Raw genomic sequence first — 16,778 nt, 5'->3', positions numbered from 1 at the left:
AAAGCAGGAGGGGCAACTGGCTGGAGGGAGAGATGAGAGAGGGAGTGAGAGTTCAGTGATAGAGAAGGGGCGGAGGGAAGGGTTGGGGGTGGAGAGCTGTTAAACACACTTTCCCAGTATCTCCATGGTGAGGGGTGTGTGTTATCAGTCTCAGACTGTATTTTGTAGGCAGGTTACCTAAATGTAACTCTGTGCTCTGCTGAAACCATTGACTTAGGGGAGAGTGACTGGGTTGCTTGGGGCATTTTCAGGAACATCATCTGCAGATGGTTAGTGCTTGTGACAGTTGCTGAGGGATTGGACCAGCAAATCCTATTTAATTCTCACTTACAGTCTCTTTCTCTCCCATTCTCTTTCTTTCTCCAGTAGCCTCTCTCCTCTAATCCCATTGACCATATTGAAAAAAAAAAGTATTCATATTTTACTCTGTGGATGTAGTCCGATCTGTATTCTACATGTAATACAAACATGCATTTTCTTACATAACACAATGGAACGCCACAAGTACATTTGTATCCGAACTTCCACCACTTTGTGCCCTGCTGAACGCGCCCCAAGTGGCATCCGTGATGATGACGTCTAATAAACGTGACAGCCACTGCAGTTGTAAAGACGCGACGAAAATGGCTACGTGTGTAATGATACGTTGCTTGTCTTCCAACTTTACCTCTGCCATGCCCGTTCTCTACAGTTCGGCACAGCTAACTCCCTCTCGGCTGGTATCAAAGGCATATGTACTACGGACTCTGTTCACTACCACCCGACTCTCATCAGGTACTTGGTTGTGGACCTCGCAACACAGGTGGCTAGCTAACACGCTAACGTTAGCTAGTTCATAACATGGACGTTCTTGTTTTGCATAGCACGGACATAACGTAGCTAGTTAGCTAAGATTGTAGATTAGAAGTAGACTAAACTGTTTTTAGGTTTTGTCAATTTATGTGTAACTACTCGAACTAATTGCAATTTTCATCTGAATTCCACAGCTCTTAAATTCACAGACAAACACGAATGGATACGAGTAGAGGGAGAGGTAGGGACGGTTGGCATCAGCAAATTTGCTCAGGTGGGTTGTTCTCGAGGCATGCTACCACTGATTCTTAAAGACATGTTTCGGTACTTGAGTGACAAAGAAATTATTTAAACCTGCTTTGGGCTGGATGTGTCAATGTGTAGTTCATACATGCAAAATTAGTCTTACTTCAATTAGCCATGAAAGTGACTTTTCTTGAATCTGTGCCATGCCATTTTCACTACAACAATTAGAGTTGTAGCCAATGAGCTTCAGCCCCTCACAGTTGAGTGACAACTAACAAAAGGCCTGCCCAGCGTTATCCAATGAGTTTGCAGGGTGGACACAGCAGAGAGGGAGCAATGATGTGTTGCACATACGTGACCTAATATGCAATTTTCGTGGACCACTTTTGTCTTGTGAGTGCTAATTTCAGAACTACTGGCTAAAAAGTATACACAAATACCGGAGAATCTCTTTAGGAGCCCCATTGGGACCTGTGGTCTTCTTACCAACCCACTGTTAGTATATGTTCTGGCGCTTCCAACACATCATGGATCATCAGTGTTGTTGGGACTGACACATCTCATTTAATTGGTCAAATCTAAATCTGTGTCCTGCAGGAGGCTCTAGGAGATGTGGTGTACTGTGGACTACCAGAGGTTGGCACACAGCTGGCACAGACTGGTAAGCAGCAGTTACTACCCTACAGACTTGTGTGGATGGTAACATGACGCTGGTCATCTTGGGTTATACTAGTAAATCTTGCCTTCCTCAAGACCTGTTCATGACCTGGCATATCGCTGTCCTCTTTTTTAGATGAATTTGGAGCATTGGAGAGTGTGAAGGCAGCCAGTGAGCTGTACTCTCCTCTAACCGGGGAAGTCACAGAGGTCAACACACTCCTGGCAGACAACCCCGGCCTCGTCAACAAGTCCTGCTACAAAGACGGTGAGCACACACACCCGTCCGCAGACATACAGTGAGCTCCAAAAGTATTGGGACAGTGACACATTTTTTTTGCTGTTTTGGCTCTGTACTCCATAACTTTGAATTTGAAGTGATACAATGACTGAGGTTAGAGTGCAGACTGTCCATTTTAATTTGAGGGTATTTTCATCCATATCGGGTGAACTGTTTAGAAATGACAGCATTTGTTAGACGCACAAATATACAAGAAATTTGTGCTTCTGTAGCTTTCTCACTTATTATTCACAATTCATTCAGGATTATCTGTAATCATGGTAGCATCCACATTAATGTAGGAGAGTTTAGAAACATATATTCTTATTTACAATAAAAGTCACTCAAATGACTTATTTACCATTAATTTCTATTGGGCACAAAATAATCTCAAACACAACCAAAACAAACAACAAATGCATCCAACAAATTTGTAGTCACAAGCTTGATGTAGTCATTGCGTGTTATGAATATAGGACCAAATACTTAACTTTTGACTACTTTAATACACCTAGGTGAATTTGTCCCAGTACTTTTGGCCCCTAAAATGGGGGGGGGGGGGCTGTGTACAAAAAGTTAAGTAATTTCCAAACGGTCTACCAATATGGATTTTTTTAAATGTTTTTTTTTCACCTTTATTTAACCAGGTAGGCTAGTTGAGAACAAGTTCTCATTTGCAACTGCGACCTGGCCAAGATAAAGCAAAGCAGTGTGACACAGACAACAACACAGAGTTACACATGGAGTAAACAATAAACAAGTCAATGACACCGTAGGGAAAAAAAAGTCTATATACAGTGTGTGCAAAATGCATGAGGAGGTAGGCAATAAATAGGCCATAGGAGCGAATAATTACAATTTAGCAGATTAACACTGGAGTGATAAATGAGCAGATGATGATGTGCAAGTAGAGATACTGGTGTGCAAAAGAGCAGAAAAGTAAATAAAATAAAAACAGTATGGGGATGAGGTAGGTAGATTGGGTGGGCTATTTACAGATGGACTATGTACAGCTGCAGCGATCGGTTAGCTGCTCAGATAGTTGATGTTTGAAGTTGGTGAGGGAAATAAGTCTCCAACTTCGTGAATTTTGCAATTCACTGGCAGGTCACTGGCAGCAGAGAACTGGAAGGAAACGTGGCCAAATGTGGTGTTGGATGAAAAAAAACTCAAATTAAAGCTGACCGTCTTTATTGTCACAAAATTGTCACCGTCCTAATACGTTGAGCTCACTCTATATGCATACACTAGTCTACACACATTCTTGACACGCACACAAATACACATATCAGTGATTATTTTAGAAATAATATTCAAACAAGGCCTGTGACTAGGCTCACCTCTGACTTCTAATCCTTGCTGGGACAGGATGGCTGATGAAGATGACCATTGCTAACCCTAAGGAGCTGGATGCTCTGATGGATGAGAAGGCTTATGAGAGATACATCAGATCCATAGAAGACTAGCACCGCCTAGACGCAACCCTTATCAACCCCTCACCTGCCTAGCAATCCCTACTAGAGAGGAAGTGCACCAGTTGTGCCGGGAGTCAGATGTGACACTACACCAGGAAACCACCAGAAACGCCAGAGGAGCAGCAGAGCTCATCCATATTGACTTGCCAGTGTTATTGTGGTCTTCATGTTAAGTCTTTAGTGTACTGGTAATGACTATGACTTACTGGGGATGCTGGGAGCAAATGTCTTACACATGTGGCATGATGTACTATACATGGCTGATGTAGAGTGATACTGTTTGAGTCCTGATGCATTCTCTGGCTGAATCTCAAGTCTTATCCTTGATTCCTTGTGTCCTTTCTCCACCTCCTTAAAACATTAGAGGGTTTCATTTTGATGTTTTGAGGAGTAAAGTACACAAAAGAATTGAGGAAAATACTTGTTTAAGATTAATCCTCAGTCTTCCACTCAAAGCCTTCCCCAAGCACAGGGGATGAGGAACTTATGCTGCATTCATAAATAAGTGAGAAGGTGTTAATTATACCAGTTGTGAAATCGTAAATACCATTTGGATGTATTCGCATGCTTTTAACTCGTTGAAAAATGGGATGATAGACGAGTTTCCCACTAGTAATTATTGTAGGGGGGTTTAAGTGGATTTTTCCCAGTTGTATGTGGTAAATACCACCTTCCCACTTGGTTATGAGTGCAGCATCAAGACTGAACACTACTGGGAAAAATAGTCCTCAGAATTGCACTATCAAATACAGCTGTCTGGATCAGTCCATCTGGTAGGGGAGGGGGAAGGGCTAATAATAAAGCACTTTGGATCTGGAGCAGGCTGGTTTCTACTGTATGTTGTTGTGCATCTGTATGCACAGCATGTACTGGCACTATGAAGATTACATAAAAAATAAAACTCTTGACTTGCACTTCCTTGTGTGTTTACTTAGTGCAAGTCCTGTCCACTTCATCCCCCCCTGAGTACTTTCACTGAGATGTCTGTGTAGCCTCTGATACTAGTTTTTGAAAGACAGCACTTAAAGATTGTATCTTTCATTAATTTTATTTATTTATTTTACCGTTATTTTACCAGGTAAGTTGACTGAGAACACGTTCTCATTTGCAGCAACGACCTGGGGAATAGTTACAGGGGAGAGGAGGGGGATGAATGAGCCAATTGTAAACTGGGGATTATTAGGTGACCATGATGGTTTGAGGGCCAGATTGGGAATTTAGCCAGGACACCGGGGTTAACACCCCTACTCATTAATGTTTATTATATTTTCGCTTGAATTCCTCCGTACAAATATTGCACTTGAACACAATGACACCTAGTAGCAGTGCTTGCAGTTGATTCAGCCTGCATTACTGAATTATGACTGGTAAAGGACTAAAATGTAAACAACAGTTTTTCCTTGTTACAGACTAACCACACTGGTCCCGCACCGATGACATGGATGTCGCACCGATGACATGCAGCCCCCCCCACACCTCAGATTCAGAGGAGTTTGTGTTAAATGCGGAAGACACATTGCAGTTGAATGCATTCAGTTGTACAACTGACTAGGTGTACCCTTAACCTCTAACCCATGATGTGGTACCCAGTTTTGCAACAGTTCTATCAGTGTAGTCTTTGGCTGATCTTTAACCCCTGCCCTCTTGGTCATCTGTGAAATGTAGCCACTCCCCCAGGCACAGAGGATAACCTGGCCTTAGCAGCAGGGGTCCTCCTAACCCTTCCCCGTGCCAGTCCCTCTAACTTTCTCTGGTCTCTCTCCTGTCTCTCCCTCCCCTCGTTCATCATGCTGGCCATGAAGTCTGTCTGGTTCAGGAAGGTGATCGTCTCATCCCGCCTGCGACTCACATGGGGGTTAGAGGCAGCGTCCGGGTCTGGATCGTTTGATTGGTGTTTGAACTCCATGCGGGTGATGACAGATAGGAGGAACTGCCTATCTGTGTTGACCACGCCTCCCTGAGAGAGAAGTTGTCACTCAATTTAGCAAAATTCACATTTGTACATAAAATACACCATTATAAAATGGCTCAAGGCATAAAAATAACATTTAGGCAAGGAAAGAAATCAAACAGGAAAACAGTACTGAGGACCACTCATGAGCCACGATACAATAGAAGCAGTGAGTTGATGCACACCCAGGGCCTCCGAAACCGGGGGGGGGGGGGGGCCAGGTCGCACCCCGAACGGGGGTCCACGTACTCCCCAAAATGCCTCCTCACCAACTTCACGTCCTGCAGAGAGTGGCTCCTTTCCTCCAGATCTGTCAGTGTAGAGCAATAAGGGAAGTGTAACACTCACAATTCTATACAGAGAAACACATGAGAGTTGAGTTAACTTAGGCGTAAGGCTATAGTAGGGTTATGGTAACTACGGTAAGGTTAGGTTAAGGCTAGGGTAAGGTTATTACAATGAGGTTAGGGTAAATCTGGTAAGATAAGGGTAACTATGGTAAGGGTATAGGTTAGGATAAGGCTGGTGCTCTTGTCTCACCGGTGCGGTGCAGCATGGAGGCTGGACACTTACAGGGTTTGTGTATGAAGTCATCAGGCACAGCAGCCAACTCAGGGCACCACGTCCTGGCGTAACTTCCGTTAGTGTCACAGGTCATGGTCGTGTCAACAGGATGCATGACAAAGTACCAGTGGTCCAGACCACACATGCCTCCATTCTGCCACATCGCGGCATTTATGGCCATGTCAGCATCTACCAGGGTGTCCTACACACACAGTAAAATGTGAATTAACAGACAAAGCTCTATATTCTGGTGTGTGTGTTTCACCTGGAACCAGCAGTATCCTTCCTGCCATGGTAGATAGAGGTAAACTATGAGGAAAGATAGTTGTTCATCCATTGTCAGCCACAGCTGTCTACTATACGCAGGGGTGGGCAGTTCCAGTCCTCAAGGGCCTGATTGGTGTCATAGTTTTTCCCCAGCCGCAAATAACACACCTGACTCCAATAATCACCTCATCATGATCTTTAGTTTAGAATGCAATTTGATTAATCAGCTGTGTTTGCTAGGGATGGAGAAAAAGTGTGACCTGCCCTTACCTTGTCTCAGTGGTTCCCAAGGAAGGTCAGGAAACAGTGTTGGCTGCCAGTAGGCCAGATACCTCCAGGACAGTTTTCGTATGAACTTGGGGGCTCGGCAGCGTGCCCCTTTCACGTCCCACAGCGAAAAAACTACTGTAACTGACACTGCCATAATATTTTAAATATCCAAAGTGTATATCTAGAATGAGTCATAATCATCCATGAAAAGACTTTGTTAAATGTTAATTTCTTTGAATTTTCCATACGTTTTTCGGTTATCAATTCTGGTGATAGGAGAGAAGCGAGTAGGCTGGGTCGTCACTAGTTACCACAGCCACAAAGACATAAACTCGGCCTATTTCTATATTTATTTTCTTAAGTGATTTTAAACCTAAACTTAACCATACTGCTAACCTTATGTCTAACCTTAAATTATGATCTAAAAGCTATTTTTGTTTTAATAAATTTTTACGATATAGACAATTTTGACTTTGTGGCTGTGCTATCTCGTGAAACATGAATGATTTACTCAACAGCTGATCGCTAGTTAACCCTCCTGCTGTGTTCCGGTCGAATTGAACCGATTTACAAGTTTTCTCTCTGAAAAAAAATGTAGTTAATTTCATCTGATCGTCATAAGGTTCCATGACTTTGTCCACACAGGGCATCTGAAAACAAAATACATTTGGATGATTTTCATAAAATGTTGGTTGTTTTATTTAACTTTTGGTCATTAGAAAGGAATGGGTGAGACTACAATTAGTGTATAAATGTGTTTTTGAGCGCGCGCGGGCTTCCATCGCAACCCCCACGGGAACCTTTCCCCAATAAAATCTTTCCCCCGCGGGAACCACACCAAGCTTTTTTGAGGCCTTGCTCGCAATTCCTTCTGTGGCAGCACAATAACCAAACGGTATACTGTATGTGAGGCTCTTGATCATAGCTTTGATCATGACACTGGTGAGGAGTAGAGTCCTTGTTAAACTTACACAAAGTAGTCTGTGATAAATAGCACAATATGTTTCATCTGAGTATTTGTTACAGTCAAAATAATCCATACATTATGTTTTTTTTTACAGAAAAACTAGTTGTATGAGCTCAGGTCAAAGAGGCCTACAGGCCATAAATAGCAAATAGACCTACAGGCCATAAATAGCAAATAGAAGTTCAAAACGTGTAATGTTCACAAAAACTTAAGTTGATATAAAAATCTAACACAACATTAGGTGATAATATATGTATTATTGTGGATTTATAATCAGCTATAGAACACATAATTAATTAACATGAAACGAACACAACAGGAGGGTAAACAAACACAGTCCAACACTGTTTTGTAATCTGATGTGATGCAATGCAACATTTTAACCAGTAGAGAGCACACAAGTCTAAAATATGACAACCATGAGTCATTTTCTACGCTCATGGTGCTCGGAGCACCCCTCAGCTCCCCTCTCCACACTAAAGACAAATCAAATCATCATAATTATCATCATCATCCAGTCTAGCCATCCTACAACCTCTCCCACCAACTTTCATAACCTTCATTTATTCTCTTGATCCTCATACTATACTGAAAGGATGCGGGAGAGGGAGAGAGAGATCAATAGTGTTTAGACAGGGTATGTAGTCTCTAAGTGTGTGATCAATAGAGAACAGGGGGAGATTAGCTGGCTTCTCTCTCAGTTTCCCACTAACAGACAGATCAGTGAATGGACCAATCTGCCCTCAGGCTAAACACATTGACCTGCTGTTTCAGTCTTCTGTCTTGTGCTATCAATAAAGATCTGTTTTGAATGCATACCTAAGAGATCAAAGAGAGAGACAGAGAGAAAGGTGAAAGAAGAAGAGAGGAGGTGAGGATGGGAGATGAGAGGAGAGCAAGAGAGAGGGAAGGGAGAGAGACAACGAGTAAATGAGCAGACAATAGTGTTGCGCTGTACCTCCAAGTCTTTGTCCTGCCAACAAGGCACATGTCCACAGCTCCGACTCCTTAACACACAGGTACACACGTGCACACCCCTATAAAATCACCATAACATCTCCAGGAGAATTCATGTAAAGACAGATTAAAAACTAAGTGAGGAGAAACGGGCCACTGGAATAGCTATTTGCAACTCATAAATCATTCTGACACACACACGCACGCACGCACGCACGCACGCACACACACACACACACACACACACACACACACACACACACAGTAATTAAACACTGGCTATGTACTCTCTCTTGGTGTAAATCAGACATGCAGACACAGTTATCACATTAGGGAGGTCTGCCATGTAGAAACACGAGGGGGAGGGGAGGGGACCAAACACACATACAGATACACACGATTGCATCCTCCTCCCACAGCAGGAGGAATATTTTTATTTATTCACCATAACCATAACCATGGTTACGGCACATAAATACATAACCTGAACCATAACATCCCAATTCGGCACTTGGTCCATGATAGCAAAGACTTTCCCATTCACCTATCCTCTCTCTTGTTCTCTCTCACCCTTTCTCCTCTCTCTTTACTTCTCCCTCTCTCTATCTCTCCGTCTCTCCTCTGTTTTCCCACAGTGGTCGATAGCTCTTTAGAAGCATTGAGTGAATCAGCTGGTGGAGAACAAGAGGACAGAGAGAGGCTGAGGGGTTAATGTAGGTAAGCAGGAGGATAGATAGAGGCTGAGGGGTTAATGTAGGTAAGCAGGAGGACAGAGAGAGGCTGAGGGGTTAATGTGGGTAAGCAGGAGGACAGATAGAGGCTGAGGGGTTGATGTAGGTAAGCAGGAGGACAGAGAGAGGCTGAGGGGTTAATGTAGGTAAGCAGGAGGACAGAGAGAGGCTGAGGGGTTAATGTAGGTAAGCAGGAGGACAGATAGAGGCTGAGGGGTTAATGGAGGTAAGCAGGAGGACAGAGAGAGGATGAGGGGTTAATGTAGGTAAGCAGGAGGACAGATAGAGGCTGAGGAGTTAATGTAGGTAAGCAGGAGGACAGAGAGAGGCTGAGGGGTTAATGTAGGTAAGCAGGAGGACAGAGAGAGGCTGAGGGGTTGATGTAGGTAAGCAGGAGGACAGAGAGAGGCTGAGGGGTTAATGTAGGTAAGCAGGAGGACAGATAGAGGCTGAGGGGTTAATGTAGGTAAGCAGGAGGACAGATAGAGGCTGAGGGGTTAATGGAGGTAAGCAGGAGAACAGAGAGAGGATGAGGGGTTAATGTATGTAAGCAGGAGGACAGATAGAGGCTGAGGGGTTAATGTAGGTAAGCAGGAGGACAGAGAGTGGCTGAGGGGTTAATGTAGGTAAGCAGGAGGACAGATAGAGGCTGAGGGGTTAATGTAGGTAAGCAGGAGGACAGAGAGAGGATGAGGGGTTAATGGTGGTGAGGAGAAACATGGAGAACACATCACTTCATTGCCAGGTATCAGAGCTGAAGTCTAGCTATAAAACGGGGAGAACACATATCTTCATTGCCAGGTATCAGAGAAGAAGTCTAGCTGTGATGTATGCTCGACGGGACCACCTAGCCCTATAGCAACCGCCATAGCAACACACTCTGCCATCTACGTGAACAGCATAATAAGATTACAGGAATACACACACACCGTCAGAAGCATTAACATACACACACACTGTCAGAAGCCGAAACATTAACATACTGTACACACACCGTCAGAAGCAGAAACATTAACATACTGTACACACACCGTCAGAAGCAGAAACATTAACATACTGTACACACACCGTCAGAAGCAGAAACATTAACATACTGTACACACACAGAAACACACAGTGGAGGTTGGGTTCATATTCCAGAGCCTGATCAAACACTCAGCTGTTGGTTTTGTGGATCACTGTAGGGATGTTTAGAGAGCAGAAATAGAGAGAGGAAGAGAGGGGGGAGAGGAAATTAAAATAGAGGAGAGGTGAGGAGAACAGAGGTTGGATATGAGAGACCATCCCCTTCTGGATGCTTTGAGAGAAGGAAGGGGTGGAGGGGACAGGAAGAGAAAGAGAACAGTAGAGAAAGAGAGAATGAAAGAAGATAGTCATAGCTGCAGGAAGATTTTTAGGGGGGGTGAGGGGGGCTATTTTGTCCGCTCAAACAGGATTAACAAAGCCCTAGTTCACACAAGACTCATCTTTTTTTCTCATTATTATTATTGTTATTTTCACTTTGTTAGGGGGTGCTGCAGCACCCTCAGCACCACTACTTCCCGCGGCTATGAAGATAATACAGAGGCTTGAGAAAAGGAGAGTGGAAAAGGAGGTGTGTGTGATAAAATGGAGGTTAGAGAAAAGAAGATAAATTAGGAGAGAGAGGATGAAGGAAAGGAGAGAGAGAGAGGGTGGATGCTGAAGGAAAGGAGAGAGAGAGAGGGTGGATGCTGAAGGAAAGGAGAGTGAGGATGGAGGCTGAAGGAAAGGAGAGAGAGGATGGAGGATGAAGGAAAGGAGAGAGAGGATGGAGGCTGAAGGAAAGGAGAGAGAGGATGGAGGCTGAAGGAAAGGAGAGAGGATGGAGGATGAAGGAAAGGAGAGAGAGGATGGAGGCTGAAGGAAAGGAGAGAGGATGGAGGATGAAGGAAAGGAGAGAGAGGATGGAGGATGAAGGAAAGGAGAGAGGATGGAGGATGAAGGAAAGGAGAGAGAGGATGGAGGATGAAGGAAAGGAGAGAGAGGATGGAGGATGAAGGAAAGGAGAGAGAGGATGGAGGATGAAGGAAAGGAGAGAGAGGATGGAGGCTGAAGGAAAGGAGAGAGGATGGAGGATGAAGGAAAGGAGAGAGAGGATGGAGGGTGAAGGAAAGGAGAGAGAGGATGGAGGATGAAGGAAAGGAGAGAGAGGATGGAGGATGAAGGAAAGGAGAGAGAGAGAATGTAGGTGTGCAATACTGGAGGATAGAACAGAAGATAGAATTCCTCCCCCTCCAGCCTTGCATAAATTACACACTTCATTTGCATATTCACTACTTTCACTACATGACTACATACATGATATTCATTAGCATAATAACCATCTATTATAGTAAGCTTTGTTTGACGATAAAGGAGAGTTTAAAGGAAAAACAATATGATGAAGGGAACAACACGAGGAAGTGTGTGTGTGTGTGTGTGTGCATGTGTGTGTGCATGCGTGTGTGTGTGTTGGTATGTGTGTGCGCGTGTGCGTGTGCGTGTGCGTACGCATGTGTGTGTGTTTATGTGTGTGCGTGTGTCTGCGTGTGCGCATGTGTGTCTGTGTGTGTGATCTGGGATTCCTTTCCTGAATTCCTGGTGCATGTGTTAATTGTGTGCTGTGTGTTATATATACCCCAGAGGGAAGGGGTAATCAAACTACCTTCAGGGCTTCAGCTGAACTCAACACACAGGGAGCTGGGAAGAGAGAGACATAGAGACAGACAGAGACAGGGACAGACAGAGACAGTAAAACAGAGAGACAAAGGCAGACAGAGAGACAGACACAGAGAGACAGAGAGATATATAGAGGGAGAGACAGAGAAAGAGGCAGGGAGATATAGAGGGAGAGACAGAGAAAGAGGCAGGGAGATATAGAGGGAGAGACAGAGAAAGAGGCAGGGAGATATAGAGGGAGAGACAGAGAAAGAGGCAGGGAGATATAGAGGGAGAGACAGAGAAAGAGGCAGGGAGATATAGAGGGAGAGACAGAGAAAGAGGCAGGGAGATATAGAGGGAGAGACAGAGAAAGAGGCAGGGAGATATAGAGGGAGGGAGACAGACGGGGGAAAGAGGGCGGTGGATAGAGGAGCTGCGAATGAGGTTGGCACAGTGCCATCCACTCAGGGCTGGTTCCCACACACTGGCATGGGGAGGGTGGTGTAGAGGGGCCAGGATAAGGAACAGAGAGACTCTTTCACATTGCTACACCAATGTCCAAAGACAGACAAGATACTCAGATGTAGAGGTCGTCATTGCAAAAAAAATGTTCGCAATTGACATACCTGGGTAAATTAAGGTTAAAAAAAGATAAAGAGGAGATGCAGAAGATGAAGGAGGACATAAGGAAGAGCCCTTGAGACCCCTGGAGGGTAGCCGAAACAAGACGACTAGATCCAGGAGGATGAGGAGAGGAAGTAGAGAAATTAGGGTGAGGATGGAGGGATGAAAAGGAGGACGATGAAGAACATGGACTCTGCCGGGCGATTTGAGAGACACATCAATGGCAGCTGGCGTTCGGAGGACAGGCATCATAGCATCAACAAAGTGTCCACTCCCTCCATCCTCCTCTCTTTCTCTGCTCCCATCGCTCTCTCCTCCCTGTGCCAGCTAGTCGAGGACATTCCAGCCAGCTGCCGTGACACGCTCGAAAACAACGAAGCTAGCAGCAGAGAAATGTCTCGTTCGGAAAGAGGAAATTCACTAGAGAGGATTCATCGCTATTCAATGTTTGTTTGTTTGTTGGATTGTTTGGACAAATCTGGCCAGGAGTGCCAGGGCAACGGTTGCCAGCTTCCCAGCGATGGCATCTTTCAGCGGAGGGGGGGGGGGGGCAGACCAAGAGTTGGCACTACACCAGGGGAGAAAGACAGAGAGTTGGCACTGCACCAAACACAACACAACAGATGCTTACGGCCGCTAACAGGCTGGTTAAGTACTAAAGAAAGAGCTTTCACATGCTTATGTGACCGACGGGTTCGAACCTGGGGATCAAAACGTTTTATTCCGCTAAATCAATGCAACTCTTCAGACGGGATCGAAATGTCAACAACAACCAACAACCAGTGAGTGGCAAAGGCATGGGGGGGCACAATATCCTGGTGAACCCAGGAGTACAGCATTAAGGAGAGGGATGAGACTTCCTCTGTACTAGTACCGCCCTCTCTTCTCTCAGTATCTGCACCGCTAAGCAGCAAACACTGAACCCCTGTGTTGGAAATGGCATCTCCTACACTCTTAGAAAAAAGGGTTCCATAAGGGTTCTTCGGCTGTCTCCATCGGAGAATCCTTTTTGGTTCCTTTCTACAGAGGGTTCTACATGAAACCCAAAAGGGTTACACCTGCAACCAAAAGGGTTCTACCTGGAACCAATAAGGTTCTTCAAAGGGTTCTCCTATGGGGACAGTCAAAGACACCTTTTAGGTTCTAGGTTTCCTTTCAGGTTCTAAGACTGTATGGTGTATCACAGAAGAAGAATGAGATAGTGTTAAATATGGTGACCTGTTATGGATTTCAGGTTCACAGAGAAAACAAGGATGGAGGAATCAATGACAAGATGGATTTGAAACTTCTGGGATTCACCACGTGTGTTATTTCCGTACCAGACAGATTGCTGCAGTCCAAAGGCCAGATCATAGACACAAGCAGAACCAGGCAGTAGGCGCTGTATGTGTGTCTGGTTATCTCCTCTGTTGATAATGAACAGTGACGGACTCATTTCAACAGCCAATCATAATTAGTGATTTAATCGCTCTGCAACATTTTTCTCACCCTGCTCCCCACCACCTCACCCCAACTCACACCCATAAACCGTGCCACATGGTTGGACGTGACTGGATATGCTAATGTCTGGAGATTGTGCGCGTAGTCAGAGAGAATCTGCCAGGACTAAAAGGGGTGTGTGACAGTGTGAGATCACGCAGCATTAGTTCCGTTTTTTGGGTTTTCTTCACTGGTTATTTGGATTTATCGTGATTGGTTGAAGATGGGCTTAAACTGCTTCACCTTAGCTGGTTTGCGTGTGTGTGTGTGGGGGGGGGGGGGGGGACTTTGGCTGAGAGTTTCCTTTTGACAGGGTGGAGACTTCATTTTTGACAGAACTCAATTTCTAACATGTATGTGCACAGAAGTGAATCGCATTGCAGCTGACCCAATTACCTGAGATGTTATTTATGGGTGCACAGAGATTATCTGGAGACTAACAAGCAGTGGATCAACCTCTTCCCTCTCTTCATCCCCTCCCTCCTTCTATCCCCTCCCTACCACTCATTTTACTCCCGCCATCTTTCCCTCCCTCCAGACTGCTGTGGGATCTTAATTAATTGCAGCCTTCATTATGCAAATACAGTGCAATAAACGACAGGAGAGGAGGAGCTAGACACAGTCTAATGGAGGGAGAGATGGGGGAGGGAGAGATGGAGAGGGGATGCAAATCTGGTTTTACCTACAGTATGATCTCACCAATACCATTGAACATGTTCTGATAAAGGATTGGTACATGTTTATAGCAGAACACAAGACTATAGTGTCATCTCTCCATCAAGCACCTGCTCTCCCCAGACTGGTGGCCTATTCTCCTTCAAGCACACAAGGAATATATGTAATACTTGCAGAAGCTCAGCAGCCAACGCCATCTTAGTTTAATCATCACACAGGATCATAGGGTTCATGCGAATTTCATTTGCATATCATTAAACGGTGAGACTCATTTTGTGCGGCCAGCAGGAATGGGATTGGATGAAGAAAAAAATTATCTCGTTATTAAACAGCAATGTTTTATAGTCCGACAGCCAATCCATTTAATTTGGCCGTAATTAAAATGTGTCAGAGACAATCAATCATTCTAACAAGGATATTATCAGCATCTCAATCTGGAAGAACACTTGATACTGGAAAGGAACCTGTGTATGGAGCTTAAAAGTATATTCCCCCATAACACATCCAGTATGCTGTATGTGGCACAGGAAGCTGGTGGCACCTTAATTGGGGAGAACAAGCTCGTATTAATGAGTGGAGCGGAATAGGTGGAATGGTATCAAATACATCAAACACATATTTTCATGTGTTTGATGCCATTCCATTAGGGCCGTTCCAGCCATTAACATGAGCCGTCCTCCCCTCAGCAGCCTCCTGTGGTATGTGGTTTACATTACGATTGCCTTTCCAGTTTCCCTTCTCTGAGCTCTGTGTTACTGTGGAAAGAAGTGAAACACACATAGAGTCAGATGGAGTCAGATGTCATATCTCAATGATGCCACAATGACCTTGTGTGTGTGTGTGTGTGTGTGTGTGTGTGTGTGTGTGTGTGTGTGTGTGTGTGTGTGTGTGTGTGTGTGTGTGTGTGTGTGTGTGTGTGTGTGTGTGTGTGTGTGTGTGTGTGTGTGTGTGTGTGTGTGTCTGAGTGTGTTTGTGTGAGTGAGTGTGTGTGTGCGTGCGTGCGAGTATGTTTATGCGTAAAACACTCTTTACCATAAGCGATGTAATTAGACTGCTGATCTTTTTGCATGCAGATCAGTTTGACAGCATGACAATTGCTCAAACCTGACACACACACACACACCCCCATGACCCACCCCCTATCATGGGCAGCATGTGGTGTTGTCTGTGGGCAGAGTGTATAAGGATTAGCATAATGCGGGTGAGTCTGTGTAACAGCCACGGTGACGCATGCTGAACTCACTGTCCTGCTGTTGAGCATTCAAATCTCATAATGGATGTAAAGTAGCTAGCTACCCTGGAGAGGGGTATGTGTGTTGGGGGTGGGGCATAACAATGAAAAAAGGCATAGAGAGATCAAATGTAGACATAAGAAAAAAGTATAAAATAACAAAATTACATATTTGTGTGAACTATTTGAGGGAATTAACCCATTTAAGATGCTCCTAAAAGCAGACAATTCTTGCACGCTTACAATATAGAGCCTTCAGATACTGCAGAGAGAATGTGTTCCAGAACATTCGCATTGTAAATAGACTTTTACCAGGCTATCTCTCCCATATGATTGATTAGAACAGCCTGGCGACCATTATAAAATCATTAAGAAGATGGATAGAGAGAACATCTTCTAATAAAAACCGCTCTATACCTGATGAAGCACTGAACAAACTCTTCCTCAATGACATTCACTGATTACTGCCCTACAGTGTGTGTGTGTACTATTAATACTGTACTCCATTAGTGATATGGCTATTGCAGTATAGTATTCCAGCAATCAGTTTACCATCAGGACTGTGTCTGTACTGGGATTTCTAGTAGTGAATAAAAACATGATACATTGATAATGTGAAACACACACACACACTGAGAGAAATCATGGAAAAGCATCTGCCAGGGGAGGGGTTGAGGCTGGGGTGGGGGTGTTATCAGTGAAAACAGAGTCCTGTCTCTTTAACTGGTGGCTGAGCTGAAGGACTCATGAATAAACATTAACTTTTTCCTCTGCTCACACAGAACCAATCTAAATCTAAATGAGCCTACATACACACCAACACCAATGACATTATAACCCCCCCCCCCCCCCCACCACCCCCAGACTGATGCTCTAGTGTATGACATTGCAACCCACTATCCCTCCTTAAAGTAACCTCCCCTATACCTCTGTCCCCCCAACAGCAATAAA

The 16,778-nt window shown here is 44.5% G+C and overlaps 1 protein-coding gene across 1 annotated transcript; it reads left to right on the top strand.

Moving 5' to 3' along the window:
- The first annotated feature begins 583 nt into the window (after positions 1-583).
- On the top strand, positions 584-4,364 carry LOC129862259 (glycine cleavage system H protein, mitochondrial-like). The gene is made up of 5 exons (XM_055933739.1): positions 584-774; positions 987-1,066; positions 1,636-1,699; positions 1,832-1,963; positions 3,344-4,364. The coding sequence occupies exons 1-5, from the start codon at positions 624-626 to the stop codon at positions 3,439-3,441; spliced, it is 525 nt and encodes a 174-aa protein (XP_055789714.1). The 5' UTR covers positions 584-623; the 3' UTR covers positions 3,442-4,364.
- Positions 4,365-16,778: the final 12,414 nt, after the last annotated feature.

Source organism: Salvelinus fontinalis, chromosome 9 (genome assembly GCF_029448725.1).
Source record: "Salvelinus fontinalis isolate EN_2023a chromosome 9, ASM2944872v1, whole genome shotgun sequence".
Lineage (NCBI taxonomy): Eukaryota > Metazoa > Chordata > Actinopteri > Salmoniformes > Salmonidae > Salvelinus > Salvelinus fontinalis.
The sequence above is the reverse complement of the archived record's forward strand: the minus strand, read 5'-3'. Positions and strand labels throughout refer to the sequence as shown.